This window comes from Limulus polyphemus, unplaced genomic scaffold (genome assembly GCF_000517525.1).
Source record: "Limulus polyphemus unplaced genomic scaffold, Limulus_polyphemus-2.1.2 Scaffold1393, whole genome shotgun sequence".
Classification (NCBI taxonomy): Eukaryota; Metazoa; Arthropoda; class Merostomata; order Xiphosura; family Limulidae; genus Limulus; species Limulus polyphemus.
Genome location: NW_013667003.1, coordinates 168985 through 186473, shown reverse-complemented (window position 1 = coordinate 186473; position 17489 = coordinate 168985). Strand labels below are relative to the sequence as shown.

The following is a 17489-nucleotide window of genomic DNA, read 5'->3' as shown; positions in this document are numbered from 1 at the left end:
TAGCCGAGATGAGGATGTCAATCAATGGTTCTATCTACCCTGATGAACTGGAAAAGTAGCTAGACCTTGGTAACATAATCATCTGAGAAGGCAAACATGTGATTTTCAATTTCGAGTGTGGTGAACTGTAGTTACAGGGTAACTACCTCCCCAGTCAGCTTTTCTAGGTTTTCCTGAACATCGCTCTGCCTGCTTCGAAAGTTGTTTGACAGGATATGATGCTGCCAAAGGAAGTTTGGGTACAGTGGGTATTCTAGGTGGTTTGAAAAACAAATTAGTTAAGATGAAGTTATTTTCTCCAAGAAATGCATGGGGTAGCCCTTTCGAAAGAGAATGCTTTGTATGGAAATAATTTCTTTGTGAATAGCTAGACAGGATGAGGTAAATTTGTAGGCTCTATTTAGTAGACAGAGAATAAGATTGCATTTGAAAGAGAAGGGTATAAAACTGTCAAACAGAATGAAAAGGCCAGTAAATGTGTTTTTACGATAGACAGAAGTTGAAAAGCCGTTACCATTATGATTAACAAGAACGTCCAGAAAGGCAATCAGTTATTTGTCTCAATTTGATGAGTGAATTCTATAGGTGTTCTGAATTAAGATAGTCAAGAAAAGGTTGGATATTATCAGTATAGCGGAAAATAAGAAATGTAAAAATTATGTAACTTTTACTATCCCCAAATCTACCTGAAAGTCATTATGAAACCCAATTTCAGACTAAAAACTTTTCCGCTACAAAGATCGTTTGCCGTCTGCCCATTGTGTCTACTTATTAAGTGAAGACCAGTAATGATGTAGTTGGAAAGGAATAAGGACACTGGATGCCATCAGAGGAATAGCTTCAAGCCACACTATTATATTTATGAAGTTTGATCAAGAAAAAGAACTATGGTGGAAGAGAACTATGAGATGAAAGAAGACATGCCTGTGGAAGAGAAAAACAATGATCATTTAGTTTTTTTGAAATATAGTCTGTCAAATGTTTTATATGTGTTAACTACACATTAATGCAATTCAAGAATTTTCTTTCCTTGTTGTTAGAAAAGGTCTCCCTCTGCCACTGTAATGAGTAGCAGTTTCCTAGAAAATGAACCAGACTTTATTCTTAGACAAATAGAGAAGACCATAAAATTATGTAACATGCATAAACTAGCCAGATGTATATACCTTGAGGATAATTTCACATCCACATGGTGAATGTAAAGGTTGGTTATGCTTTTCGAAAGTGCAGAGTAGAGAAATTAGTACAAGGCTTTAGAAGGCAGTTTTTAATCAGAAATAATTTCCACACCACTGTAATGCTTGAATTTTGAAAATTGACTTTCTAGTAGGCAATCTTTCTTGAGTAATCTAGGTTTTTGTTCACCAAAAGTTTGATCCTTAATGTTTAATATTCAAAGGCTTGTTCTCAATAGGATTATATTTAGAAATTATTTTCTGTATTAGTGTATCAGTGTTGGACTTTTGTTAGTTACATATACTTACTTAAAACATTAGCTAATTTAGAATTTAAGAAGTATTTCATTGTGTATATTAAAAACAAACAAGGAATCTACTATGTAGAAGCTATAAATTAACTTAAGCTTAAAAAGCCACATAAATGCATTATTGTTTTCTACTGTATGAGTAGAAGTTTGTTTGATAAATAGTTGATGATCACTGCCGATAAAAGAAATAATCATTCAAATATTTATCTACTGTTATAAGAATTATTTATGGCTTTCACTCTATATCAATTAGATATCAGTAGCCCCAATTCATTTGGTTTATAGTATCCTGTGGATTCACTAGAAATACCACAAGTTCATTATACATGAATATTCATCACAGTCTAACTCTTTGCACATTATTAGATTCTGTGTGATGTGTTTCATACACAGGTAGAGAGAGCAGACATAACTTAACCTTGTTCACCTTGAATTTTCTTGTTTTGAACTGTTGGCAAATTTCTTGAGGCAGTTATTGATTAGGATAAATAGGAAATCCCTTCTATAATCTTCCTAATACAAATTATGGAAAATGAAGTTTTAACCAAACATTTTAAGGGCATACTATGGAATGAAAAAAATTGTGAATTGTTCCTAATAACAATATTCCATAGCCTTGAAAAACTGATTTTTATAGTGCAGATTATGGACTAACAGATTTCTACAGATTATAAGTTACCAGATATTTAATGAAAATGATATAAGTACAACAGATTATAGATTATTATAATGCATCTTTGAAAGCCATATTATAAGTTACTGAGCATTTTTGAAAGCAAATTACCACATGCAGCAGTATATAGCTTTCTGTATTTAATACAGAACAACATAAATGTGAGTCAAGATAAGCCACATATACCACTTCTAAAACATTTCTTGTACCTTTATGCTTTATTACACTATAATATTTGACAGTATTCATAAGTAAAAAGTTCTTTCCAAAACTATATATCTCACTAAAATAATAGACATTTTTCTTTATACTGTAAGTTTACATACCCTATAATGTGTTTAGTGAACAGATCCAAATACTTATATTTATTAACAATTCAGGCATGCAAGTATAATGATTACAAAATCTTAAAAAAGTGATCAATACCCCCCCCCCCACACACACACACACTGGCAAAGTTACTATACACACACAGATTATATTTTCATAAGCTGATATTAAAATCTAAACTACATTCATGTTAACACTTTCCTTACCTGATAATGTATTTCCAAAAAATAATTACATCTCTTCACACAATGACTATTCCTTGCACATCTACCATTGAGATTTTGTGCATGCCACTAGCCATGTAAAACACATTTTATCATGAACTGTGCTATTGCATAATGTCATCATCATTCAATAATAGTCCTCAACCAATAGGAGGGAGGCACATCCTCCATGGCATAGTAGATTCCAATAAGCACTTGCACTTGAAATTAACTTCATTCGTGGATGAGGCAAGAATAATGTGCACTAGTAGTGGGGAGGAGGATGGGAAGGTATGTAGAGAGGTAAATATCAATCAGGTAAGGAGATTGTTAACTTCTTAAACAATATACTTATCTCTATGCTCACAATAACTAGAATCCCACATAAATGTGGTGGAGGAGTCAGTGCAATAGTAAAAAACTAGATGAACTCCCTTTGGAGAATGTGACTGTAAAGGAAAGCCCATGGAAAGAACAAGTTGGTTGGTTGGACATAAGATATAGTGTGGCTAGGGGAATGATCAGACCATGCAATTTGGTATGTGTTCTGTTGTACAATTTATTAACCTTACATTCTTTCCAGATGGTGAAGATAATGGGAGATGAAGGTATTGGGCATAGTCTGCATGCCAGCCTGGGTGATTTCTTCCAAGGCTCATGGAAAGTGTGAGGATGTATGAAGATGAAGGGACAATATTACCAGGTGAAAGAGAGACATATGAAGCAGGAGCAAGAGTGACTGTGATGGAAGCAGAGGAAGAGCTGTCCTGGATACTAGTCAGCGAAGAAGAGGAAACCAAGACTGAGCCAACCAAAAAGGTGCTACCAACAAGATACAGCAAGGAGTGTTACAGATCTATACCAAGACACATGGAAGAAGGGTACAAATACAGAGGGATGTTCCAGAAATGCAAGTCCCCAGAAGAAATAGAACCTCTCCCACAGGAAAGACAAGTTTTAAGGTGATTAGATGCTCCATTTCCCAGAGATGAATGGAGGTGGGGGGGGGGAGAGGCTGAGTCCAGGATTGAAAAAGACTACAAGGTGGACCAAGTATTGAGTCTGAGTCAGGAATGACTTAGAATACTTGACCAACCAAACCTATAAAACAGGGCAGATGGTGAGAATTGGTAGAGGAACAAGAAACAGGAAGAGAGCGAGATGGAGGATTCACAAGGTCAAGAATGTTAGTGAACCACAAAATTATGAGACACAAGAAACCAATGAGGAAAGAGAGTACCGTTATCAAGCAGCCTTGACCACAGTCTCCAAACCATTAGGAGCACCCTTGAAAACTTCAGAGTGTATAAAAAGAGGTAAGAACAGGGAATATAAAGGGTAAAGAGAAAAGCATTATGTCCAAGATGGTCCCAAGAATGGAGAAACCAAGTAAGCAGGGACAACCCTGGCCAAGGTATGGAAAGAGCTGACCATATATCTCCTGAAAAGCTACCAGGATTACAATGTAGGTCTTCAGATAGGAGATAAATGGAGGAGAGGTAACAAAGGATATGGTCAAGAAAAAGGTAAAGATGGGAAAATCTAGCACTAAAGAGTGTTACAGGAGATGGAGTCAATCCCCAAGCAGGTAGAAGGGACTCCGTGTATTGGATATCCAGGAACAGAAAAAGATAGGAGCCATAACCCATGGCAAAGGAATTCTGGAGTTGAGGAGGATGAGGCATTTGAGAGTGGAAAGCTGATCCAGGAGCATGCCTAGAGAAAGAGACAAAAAACAAATAATCCTCAGTGTGACAGTTGTAGTAAAGAATGAGAAGAATCAAAGGACATAGGAGAAAGAGACAGCAAAAAACAAGCCTGAGTAATCATATCCACAAAGAAATTTGGAGGAGGAACATTGTCCTCAACAGATAAAGAGGCAAGAAATGTATCAAAGAACTCACGACAAGATGAACTATGGCTGTAACATATTCCACAGTCATCTAGCTTCAAGTGACCACAGACAAAGTAGGGGTAATGTTAGCAACATTACTAGAACATCGGGAGGAGGTAGAAGTCACCATCACTTGAGAATTTATGATTATCACAGCAATTCTACAGATAAATTTTTTTTAGTTATTTAGTGACAATGTAGCCTTAAATCAAAGCTAAAATAAGCTAAATAAAAACCAAGGTTAAACACTGTCAAAAAAATCAGTGTATATGTCATGAAATTGATTAAGTTTAAATATAAATTAATTTAAAGACAGTGTCAAGGATAAGAATGAAGTTAGTTTCATGTGCAAGTGTTTATGAGAATCTACTGTCAACGGAGGATGTGTTGCCCTCATATTGGTGGAGGGTTATTGCTACGTTACAATGCCATGCACAAAATCTAAAGGGCAGACCCAGAAGGTAATCATATCATTTTAGAATGTAAGATTTCAAACACTTAGCACTTTATAATATCAGATATATTACAAAAATGATGTGCTTATAAAAGGCATAGTGAAAACAAGTAAACACTTATTATCCTTCTAGATTTGCTAAGTTTACTGACAAAATGTGCACGAACATTAATTTTAAGTCTAGATGTTATATAAAAAGAAAAATAAGAATATTATTATTATAATTAAGAAATCCCAAAGCTACTCTATTTTCTAGCTCATTTCTATAAAAGGAAGGTGCAAAAATTGTTTCAGTGTTTTTTTAAATCAAATACATTAAAAAAAAATCTTTTAAATTTCAAAAGTAGGGTACTATCAAATTCTGTTGATTAATTTTAAGTTTCTGAATAGCAATTACAGGGATGAGAACAGAAGATGAGAAAAATCACTGGAAATCTGGGGCTAGCAGGCCCCCATTGGGGTCCAGGAGCAATGCCCCAGTAGGGGTTTCTATTACTAATCTAAATAGAGTTACAAAGGGGCATTGCCCTCTTAAAGTTGAAATGCTATTTCCAGGAGTCACCTGCTCAGAAAATCATAATGAAATTTGTCATATTATCTTCAACATAAATGACTAAGCACTGGTAGATTAAGTGGGGGAGGGATAATTATATACTTACTCCAATAGACATGTACATCTAGATGCAGTAAAAATTTTGCCACACACCAAAGCTGGTAGTGCTGAAATTGTTTGGATCTGCTGGCTCATATTGGATGTAGTGGTAGCTTCTTCATCTACAGTAGGTGGTTCCTTTGACGTTAGCTGTGCAAAATGATTTATGTAATGGGTAGAAGCGGTGGCGTGCACTGACTTTTTGTGGCATTTCAATTGAATATGGTCTTTTAATGCACCGATACTAGCTGTGCTGTATTTAATAGTCATATTTTGAGAAATATAGCAAACTACTATACCAGGAGTATGGATTTTGTGATAAAATTCATCAAGCACATGTTGCTCTTTCTCTGTCTCACCCTTCATGCTTTTCAGTTCAATTTTATCCTCTTTATCCATCCTTGCTCATCTCCAAGTCTTTTTTGTGAATTCTTATCGATCTTGCAAACCTTATGGTATTCCTCGTCATCAATTCTTTTCAAAACTCAATCCATTTTAGCAGATATTATCGATGCTCAGAAGTTACAACAATGTTTACTCCATAATGTATCTATATTAGATATTATTCAGAATTGAATTTAATCTAAAAACCATCAGCAAAGCAAACCCATAAGCATGTACAATTTAGTAAAAGACTAAAAAATAAACCAAAATATAAAAAAAAAAAGTTTAGGACTCACCAAGACTCAGAGGCTTATCAATTGAAATTTTCTCTTCAAATTTACATGATTTACATAGTGACCCAGTAGACACTAAAATCCATGGGAAACCACAGATCCACGTGGGAATTCTCAACCCTGCAATTATCAAACTTTCTGCAATTCGTAATTGTTCCTTATCATCAAATCTCCTAACTATAGTAGAATTTTCAGTGGTAATAAGTTTGTTACACTTTACAATATGTTGTGCAATATTTGAAAAGTTCTGAATTTTCCCCAAAACATGCTCTTTTATACTGGTGAAGAGCCACCTGGTAGTAGAATCAAAATATTCTTCTGCACAGGAAAGACATAGAAATTTGTATATCATAAATGGCCCCTTATTGTGGACATTACATTCTTGAAATGAAGAAAAGTTTTGATTCTAACAATAGACTTAAAAATCTTTAATTTAAACCTAAGGATAAACTTTGCCTAATATTAAAACTAACTATCTTTTGTTATAATGTAAATTTATCTTAAATATGATAACACTATTACTACTGGTTCCTTTGTCATACTAGACTTCACAAGACTTTTGAGGTTGCCAGCATATTTAGCATATAATTCATATTGATATCAAACTTACTGTTTCAGAAAGTTGTTGATATGATTTATTTCACCCAAAAATTTAAAATAATTGCTTACAATCCAGTAAAGATGACTAATAAGTATCATTACTACATTTACTATAAATATCTTACAAAGAAAGAACACCATCATTAAAAATTTGCGTAAATTTCTACAAAGTTGATTTATAGTACATATCTACTTCAATTACAAATAAGTAGATACTTCTTCAGATTCAACATTAATATTATATTTGGATATTTGCTATTATAATACTGAAAACATTTCTCAACATGATTTTGTGACTGAAAAATATTAAATATGTCCACAATATTCCTTATACAATAAAGTGGCTTAGATTCTATGTGACCACTGTACTTCTATAGAAACTCAAAACATTATCCTAGCATGAGAACCCACTGGTAAATACTCTCCATTATAATTATGTTCTTTAATTATACTTGTCATAAGAAAGTAATATTAAGCTTATTATATTTTTAACACTACATTTTCTATCTACTCTTACAGGAATTTCAAGAATTAGAAGAGTGTATAATAATAGTACTTCAGCCGTTGCCAATGATGTGTTTCACTCAATCCAGAACTCATCAAGCTGGCTGGGATACAACAAACAAAGTAGTGGTCAGAGCACTATTTATATAGGCTATTTATTCATACTGTAACAATTGTTGTTGTAACAAATAGCCTATATAAAAAGTGTTACAACCACTACTGTTTGTTGTGTCTCAACCAGCCTAATGAGCTCTGAACCAACAAAACATATTGTTGGCAATGGATATGGGGAACATAGTGTAGTTGGAATGCCAATTATTTTATACTCGTCTAATTCTTGAAATACATAAGGGCCTAATTAATTATAATTGTGCTTCACTAGCTTGGAAAAGGTGTTCACACTATAATATTTATCTTTCTTTAATTGCATTTAATACTACTGCAATTATCTTTCCCTTGTAGACTTTGAATCTTTAATAAACCTCAGGAATTTTTTACTACCTCTTAATAGTACTTTCATTGACAGTAACATCAATGAAGTGCTAAATATACTGACCACCCTTAAGTCCTGAACTTTGATTTTCCAGTGAAATCAGTAGTAATAGCATAACCATATTTAAGAGAACTCTCACAATAAGTAGAAAAGTTAGGTTTAATATTAGGCAGAGTTTATCATTAGGCTCAAATGAAATGTATTTTTAAGTCTAGTGTAGAACAAAAAAACTTTTTCATTTCAAGGATGTAATATAAAAAATAAGAAATCATTTGTTATTTGTAAATTTGGATACCTCTCCTACACAAGGAGATATATCATACTCTACTACTACATGGCTCTCAACCCATAGAAAAGAGCATATTCCTGAGAAAATTAAGAACTTGTTAAGTATCACGACATATCTGAAAATGTGATGTATTTATTAACAGGGAGAATTAGACTGTAGTGAGTCAAGCTGATGATGAGTAACAGTTACAACTTCAGGATAGCCTGATAATTGTCAGTCTGAAGCTTACAACTAATGAATAGAATTCAGTGATATTAATCCTTTCAAAACTCTCTACAAAAAAATCATTTATCTAAATATATATATGACCTTCTGTTCATATTTAGCACACTTCTATAAACATATTACAACTAATAATGAACTAAGTATTATATATTTTCATCTCCAGAAAAGGTTTACTTTCAGGTTATATGATAATACTGTATTCAAATCTTATTTCCAGTGATTTTTCATGATACTGCATTTAAGTTTTAGTTTTTATATTCTACTTCGTAACAGGTTCATAATAATGAGATTTAAGTACTTTAGCAAAATGTCAATAACAAGGTATCTTTTTGATTTACTACCTAGTCTCATTGTTAAGCTTTCATTAGGATACTGCAATAATCTAAATACAATCCTGTGTAAGGGCTTAGCAAATTTAAAATACACATATTCCAACACATCACTGTTTATCTGACATTAGTAAGGGTAAGAATACATGATGATGTTTTAAAGTAGTGTTGGTGTTAATTCATTCTAATATTTAAAGGCTTTTTGCAATATCAGAACAGTTTGACAATTAACACTTCAAGAAAGCATTATTCAAATAATGTTACGAAGTTGAGATTAATTCCCTTTGGACATTGCAACTGTGTCATTCATAAGCTCTTATCAGGAAGTTCAGCAAAGATTACTTTTTTAAACATATATCCAGATACTGTAGTTATCTTATTACATTTTATAATAAATAGCAAAATGTATAATTAAGAACATCTGAAACTGTATTTGCTGTCTTGATTTAATGGAACGGTGTTCAATATAACTTCCAATCATCAATGATCTCACAAATTACAAATATTTTTGTATAAATGGTACTCTGCCACATTTCAAAAATGTGTTTTAATCTCAGTAGTTCTGACCATCTGTTTACCAACACAGAGCTTTACCCTAATCAAATTTCAAAAATATTAGTATTTTCAATCCCTGAAAATGTATGTCTGATAGAAATCTCTGGCTATTTATCTTTTGCTTTTGCATAAAAGATTTGCATGCCGCTAGTCTTGAGGTAACTCCTACCTAATTTCATGTGTTTTAATGCAACAAAAGCCCTCCACCAATAGTAGAGTGACAACCTTCATGCACATTAATTCCCTTTATGCACATGCACTCATGATAACTTCATTCTTTAATGAGTCAGGACAAAAATGTATATCAGAAGTGGGGAGGATGGGTGTGTACCTCTCAGAAATACATTCTTTTGGTAATGAAAATGTTAACTTCCAAGAGAATAACTCACTTCTCACACATATTAGCTAGAATCCCACATTGAATTGGTGGAGGGGCAAGTGCAAAATCTTACCTACATCAGCTTTCTTCAGAAAGCACCTGAAAGAAAGCCCACAAAGTGTAAAACCCGATGGCAAGAGCTCCATAGAATCACACCCATGGGAGACTAGATCTCAACCAGAATATTCTTTGCCCAGAATGTAAGGGGTGAATAAGGTAAGCCCCATATGTTGCTGGGATGGGCAGAATGAGAACATGATCATCCAAGCACAGTGAGCCAATATGTATAGTGTGGTTGGGGTGCATTCAGACTGTACCTTGTGCATTTACCTCAACTCTACTGAACAGACTCCAGCTGCATGAAGAAAGCATATCAGTGATGTATTATGGTTTTGTATAGTGTGTGCTCACCTCACCTCTATTGAACAGACATTGAGGAGACCTGGAGAAGTGCCCAGATCTCCATCATGAAAGGTCTGCATGACTGCAGAACCCCTATACTTAAAAAGCATTGAGCCAAAGAACTGGGTAGATCACTTCCCTGGCACTGGCTTTTTCCATGATAGTCTATACAATAGGTATGATATGGATTGGACAATTGAGTAGATATGTATATCACAAGGATAACTCAAGTGGTATTGCAGAACACTCCATCTCACAGTGGGTACTGGTAGAATAAGGGTGGAAGGTATGAGCTCTTTCTGTTATCCTGGCTTGGTAGTTGTTGAGTAAGTGTATCCTGGGAGGCAACACTAGCCACTTGGCAGGATGTTACAAAATTAAAAAGGGGCTCTGAAAAAAAATTGTACCATTGGAAGCCAAAATCCATCAGGACAGAAAACAACCTGATGGTGAAGATAAGGAGAAACAAATGTGCAGAATCCTCCCCATGCCCACTTGGAGGATCTTGTTCCAGAGCCAGATGCAAGAGAATGAGAAAAGTAACAAATTGAATGGGAAGAAATGTGTAATAGCCTGCAAGCAATTGCAACCACAGACAAATATTTCAACAGGAAGAGTCAATGGACTCATCCAGTAAGTTTAGGAGAGAGGACCTGAGAAGATGAGGGATCCAAGGGTAGGGGCAGACAATGGCTGTGACTTTGAAAGGGAGGGATCCATGATAAAGAACACTGAACAGCTTGAGCAGGGCACAGAAGGCAATCTGGGCGCAAATGACTAAATAGGTGAGAGACAGAAGGAAGGGAGCAAAGAGAGAAAGTACAGTTAACCTTCAGAGTGGTTGAAGTCTTAGGAAGGGAAGATTGGTACAGGGAGAGAAGTATAGATGTGTGATGGAAGAGGATGTGAGAGCTTTCATACAATGGAACAATGGTGACCACAGGTGAGAATAAGGATGAAACAAGTCTGAGGAGAAAGCTAATGGCTGAAATGGGGCATGTGTGAGAGTTTACAAATTCCCACTAAGGTCTCAGTCAGTTATGGGATTCAGACGAGGAGCATAACAAAGTGAAGAGTACAGGGGAAGAAACACGTTGTGGTACCAGAAAAGGCAACATGTCATGAACAAAGCCATCTAATAATCAGCAAAGGCAGAAACTGAAAAATCATGGAGGAGCAGCCAGGTAAAAATATAGAAAGGTGGCTTCACAGTAGGATGGTCAGGGGTAAAGGAATGGAGGATGGAACAATGATGAAAGACCTTCCACTGTTGTCAATAGACAATCACAGAGGAAGGGGAACAGGAATGTGACAAAAAAAGCCATATGACTGAAGAATCCAGCCCAACATATCGGACAAACCCACAATTAAAGGCAGAGAGAAGCTATCCCATGATGAAAAAGGGATGTGTGAGCGTGAAGCAAGATAGAGGGTTCATCAGGTAGAAGAAAGAGAAAGAGTGAATACTAAGCAAAGAAGCAGAGGAAACCAAGGCTAAGCTGGCCAAAGAGGCAGCAACCATAGGATATGACGAGGAGTGATGCAGAATAAGGTAAGGACCTGAGAGAGGAGATGAATAGAGTAATAGGCATATAGAAAGAGGTGAAACTAGGCCTGGCTGAGAAAATTGACACCCAGATTCAAATGATGAGGAAAAGTAGATCAGAAGAGAGGAAAGAGGAGTAGAGAAAAGTGTTAAAGACATCCATGAGGGGCATGCCCAACAAGAGCAAACCCAACAAAAGATCTGGGGGTGTAGAGACCACTCCATTGGTAGAATATGGACTGGCCAAGAGAGGGAGTCCCCCCAAAAACTCTTAGATACCAGCAAATGACATGCAGTAAGTCAAACCTAATGTGAATGAGCCCAGATGTGCATGTTCAATGCTTGAGAGCAAAGGGTCATGTAACAGGTGCTTCTCATAAGGTTGATGCAAGAAATGACCATAGAATTGACTGAGTAGAACATGACCAATTGATCCATCAGTAGGGGCAGGAAAGGGAACATGTCCAGCAAACAGGAAAAAGGTTGAGCACATTAATATGGAGTGAATGCATATCCTGCATCCAAATGCTAAAAGTTCTGCTCTCATCCATAGATGTTCCTCAATCAGAGATGGAAGCATCAGTGAAGATCTAGTGAGAGAGGCAATAAGAGAATATTGGATGTAGTATGGGCATGGTCTAGTCACCACAACAATTCTTCAAAGAGAGGTTCAAAAATGAGAACAATGGAACCCAAGGAAAAATCCTAGAATCTGCAAGCTCCACTGGAGAAAGCACGTGTTCATGACCCAAAGGAATGAGGGGTACCAACGAAGCCAGAGTTCCCCAAAACAAATAAATCTCATGTACATGAATAGAAAGAGAAGAATAACACTTGGTGATTAGATACACCATAGCTCACAGTGAAAGAAGAAGAGTGAACTTAACTGAGACAACAGATGAAGAAAATGGCCAAGAGTACTAAATAACGAGTGGTTGTGAGAAAGGACTGAAATCTCAGGTTGTGAGAAGAGGAGACCATCCAAGAATGGGCCCACAGAAGGCAATCACCCAAGAAAAGGGTGTGAAAGTCCTCACAATACCAGTGAATACAAAAGGGGCCAATGTGAAGTCAAAGGGAGGTGCAAAGAATGGAAAGATAAAAAATGATGGAGAGAATGTATAATATGTATGGAAGATGGGTTGAGTGTGATATGCAGGAAGGTGTCCAACATATTAACTATGGCCAACTATGGACTGAGGAAAAAAACTAAGGATGGGGGTCAGAGGGAGGAGAAAAAGAAATGGGAAGAGAAGTAAGGAGAAAGATCAAGATAAAAAAATTAAAAACTACTTTTGGCAGAGAATGAGACCAACAGTAGGAGAAAAGAAGGGTACAAAGTCATACGTGTTTGATAGTCATGGAAAATAAAAGCAATGAAGTAGAATTTTGGTAGAGGGAGGATGAGTAAAAGAGGAAGGCCTGGTATGAGAAGGTTAGGAGTAGATTGATCAAGATAAGGGACAGGAGTAAAGTGCAAGGGCGAGAAACCTGGGAAGAAAGCGAGGACCAAAGCCATATAACATCAGTTGAGGTAATTAGTGAGAAATGAACACCACAAATGATACCTGGGAGAAGAAAATGAAGTGCCCAAATAAAAGGTGGATTCAGGAGAGTAATGAGAAAAAGATAAAAACACAAAAATGGGGAACTAGAGAGTAAAATAGAAGGTAAGGGATCCAATACTCAAGCTGGTGAAATAGATACCAAGGATAGGGAATCTTGAAAAGAATCACAAATGTGAAAGAGACAAGGCAATCGGATGTGAGAGAGGAGCTATTGGAGAAATGAAACAGTAAAAATCCTAATAACAAGCAAAGAGGGAAAAAAAGTAAAAAACACATGCAAAAAAGAAGGAAAAGAACATAACTGAGAATAAAATCCAAAATGAGATTGTAAGGTTCAAGTCGTTTCTCAAGTGGTAAGGCATTACCCAAAGCCAATCATGGAAAATTGATAGCCAAATAGATCATTCCCAATTGACAAGAAAGAATTTCACCTGACACAACAGGACTAGGAGGTCCAGTTAGCACATGTATATCCACAACATATTAAACAATGGCAGAGACATCCCCAACAGTTAACAAGCCTCCATAAGTTACAGTAAAAATAAGGCCTGTGTGTGAACAACCCCACATGCAAAGGACAAAGTATAAGTCACTATCATTTGAGAATTCATAATAAAAAATTAAAGCATTTGAAAAAAAACCAAAGTTTCATTAAAATTGAAAAATCTCAAGAAACTGAACTTAGACAAGAAATTTATACATCTTTTTCAATACAATGCTGAAGAGAAGAATGATGTTATCACGAGTGCAAGTGCATAGTGGAATTAATGCACATTTTGGTGGAAGGCTTTTGTTACATGAAGACATTATGATGCACCAGTGCAGTTCCATCAAAACATATGAAGTTAGGTTCGAGTTGCCTCAAAGCTAGTAGCATGCAAATCTCTTAGGCAGATGCATGAAGAAGATAACTCACCTCCATACTCAGATTAGCTATCATCTCGGAATCATAATTTCTCATGTGCAAAATGTTATCAATTTTGTTTCAATATTTTGTAAAACAGCTTGCACAAGTGAAAGAATGAAACACATAACAAAATTAAATATACTTCATCTTCCATTTCCATATTATAGAAACAAGTCTCATTTTTATAACAAAGGTAGGAAAAGAATAAAATTACAACCTGGTTCTAAATACATTATATAAACATATATATAAATAGTTTTACCTTCAACAAGATGCATAGCTTGTGTGTAAAATAAAACAAATTATCTCAATAATCAAAGACAAAGGACTATTTAAGACCAAAAATTTACAACCACTGTCAAATTATGCAGGTAAAACAAACCCATTCAAGAGAAACACACACACACACGCACACAAAAAAAAACTACCATCAGAGATTACACAAAAGAAATAAAAACCTTTATTATTATTTTTTAACACACAACCACATGTTTTCTAGAGTGGAAGAAGGTTCTTTTCTTCAGGCATATCAGCCATTGGATCCTTTTCTCTTAATCCCTCACTTACTGGTCCCTTGTTTATGAGTGAAAGCATGGCCTTAGCTTCAGGGTCAATGTCCAAAATACTAGGATCAAGACGTTGCTGTAAGGCAAATACACATTATGACAATGAATAAGAAAAAGCACAGTTTCAGTCAAAAGATGCAAGGCTATATGTTATCTCTGAATTTCTACAGTACTCTGAGATCTTAGTAACAATGTTTTTATGCTAATATATTTATTAGATTAAAAACCACACATTTGTTAAACAGACTATACTGCAAAAATGCTCTTAAATCTAGTCTGTAACGATAATCCCAGTGAAAATTGAAGAATCTCACTATACTAGATAATTACATACAATGTAAACATGGCAATATTATATGAGAAAACTAAGTATCTTAGATAACTTAGGTAGTTACATATGGGGTACTCTACAGATGAGAAAATCTACGTAACTTTTAAAATATATTTTCCAGCAATTCTGTGGATTTGCACTGCCTGTAGTTCTGAAGAAAGTAGTAACTTTTAAAAATAGAATTTTAAACTATGAAATTTTTACAGGAAAACAACTTCTTGTAGAAGTAGTGACATACTATGATTTTCTGTTCCATATGTCAAAATAATTTTACAACAGTGAAAAGTCTAATAATAAATAAAATAATTTTGATATAGATGATTATAAAGTAACTTCTTATGACTCAATTTTTTTGAGTTACAACAATTACTTGCAACAAAATATAAAGTGAATGTATTTCCATCACCAACTTAGAAAACAAATAACTAGAGAAGTTAATACTTTTCATAAATCAATATAAAATCAATAATACTTGTATTACAAAAGCAAGGGTATTCCACGAGTCCCAACTTTTTTTTTTCAGTTAGTTTAAAATATTTTTAATTGGAAAATAAATAATGGTAAATTTGATTACACACCTAATAGTTTGTAATGCATCTAACTTCTTTTCAACTTTAAAATGATTTAAGAACCTCTCCTGCCCAAGATAATCTCAGCATAAAATTGTTAATATGAGAAAACTAAGAATTTAACTTAACCTTCACAGTTTTTAAAAAGAACCTGTGAGTATAGGAAGATGTAGGTAGACAGTGTCTTATGCAAAATCAGTGAGAAATAGTAGTCAGATGAATTGGTGAAAAAGATTTATCCCCTTCCCTGGCTACCAGTGTCTTAGGGGAAAAAAAACCTGTGAGTATAGGAAGATGTTGATAGAAAAGGTTTTTTGTGCACAATCAGTGCAAACAACTCCAAACGGCAACGTCTGCAGGTCAGCAGCAACAAAAAATAAACCTTAAGGGAAAAATGATACATGGTATAAGAGGCTAAGGTCTCAAATGGATGTTGAGAAAGAGCATGTAATACCACCCTAATATACCAGTTAGGTAACTGAAATGGTCTATTGGGACAAAGGACCCGAAATGACTTGGAGGTCAAAGAGCACTGGGAACTCAAATAATTTTTGTTTCAAGCATCTAAAGGTAGATAAGGCAGCCTTATATAAGGTGAATTTGGAAGATGCAACACCTTGTCAAAGAGCCAAGTCAAAAAAGGAGTTATGGTTGGCACTTCTGGTGAACTGGGTTCAACCTCTTCTCAATACACCATTGCCAATATGTGCACCATTTTTGTTGATAAATGTTCATCATGGGACTATGTGAAGACTGAGACAAATACATGGCAACCTTAGAGGTTAAACCTCAACACTGTGTGAAGGACCACACAAAGCTTGAGCTTCAGCATGGATGGGTGTACAATTTTGGATCATAGATGCCTCAAACAAGATGGCCAAAGAGGAAGTGGAAGAGATGGGCACTCCTGAAGGTACTGCAGAAGCAGAAACCAGGATTTTGGAAATGGTCCCTTATATACACTTACATTAATATATGACTTGTGAATAACCAACTGAAAGCTCAGAATGTCCACCTGATGGCTTTCTCAGCCATTTTAAAGTTATGAGGTTAAGTCACCATCTTGTTCTTTCAAATAAAGGTTTCAAGGAAGTAGGTTGTGTCTTTAGTCTGTTCAAAATTTCATATTTTTTTTAGACAGAAATACAGCTTAGTTACTAAGCTTGATAAATTATAGTGGAATTCTATGGTATCGATGGTGTAAGTTAAGATTTTTTGGTTAGTCAACTGTATATATAAAAACTAAAAAAATTACTTTTTTTGATATCTTCCACATGCAAAATTTTAAAAGGCTTAGTAACCTATATCAAGCAGCAACCAAGTACAAAGGACGTAAGTAGAAGAGATAATTGTTTGCTTTACTTCTTTATTTACTGTTCTAGGTTTTAAGAAAAATTAGTTTAAGAACTTATTTCTAAATAGTAATAATCTCTATACATATATATTGTGTAATAACTGAAATGTGACCGTATTTTACAAAATACTAGTCTACTAAAACACAGCTAAGACAGGTTACTTCGTAAGGACTAAAGGTCAGTTTTATATTGTCAGATACCATAACATGTGAGCACATGTGCCGCGTCATTGTAACTTCTGTATTATTAGCCAGGCACAACTGGAAGGTCAATATAATAGAATTAATAAATATATATAAATGCATAATGTTATGAGATTTAAGCTATTTAGTCTAAACATTTATGTTTTTGTGTCCTAATTGGTTGTCATTCAAGAATGAAAGAGGCATAATATATATTTATTTCCTAATTTTTTATGGTGGTTACAAGATTGCTCAAATCTACGAAACCCCTGCAGAGATTCGTTACTGAAAAAAAAGGTATGATAACTATGTTGACATTA

At 35.0% G+C, this 17489-nt stretch overlaps 1 protein-coding gene across 4 annotated transcripts in view; it reads right to left on the bottom strand.

Annotated features, from left to right (window-relative positions):
* Positions 1-2358: 2358 nt before the first annotated feature.
* LOC106463389 (TLD domain-containing protein 1-like) overlaps positions 2359-17489 on the bottom strand; it is a 146054-nt gene continuing 130923 nt past the window's right edge. For all 4 annotated transcript variants that reach the window (XM_022390865.1, XM_022390864.1, XM_013923413.2 and 1 more), the window contains exon 8: positions 2359-14808. In XM_022390865.1, the coding sequence (XP_022246573.1) occupies positions 14662-14808 (147 nt within the window). In that variant the 3' untranslated portion in view covers positions 2359-14661. The remainder of the gene's footprint in view (positions 14809-17489) is intronic.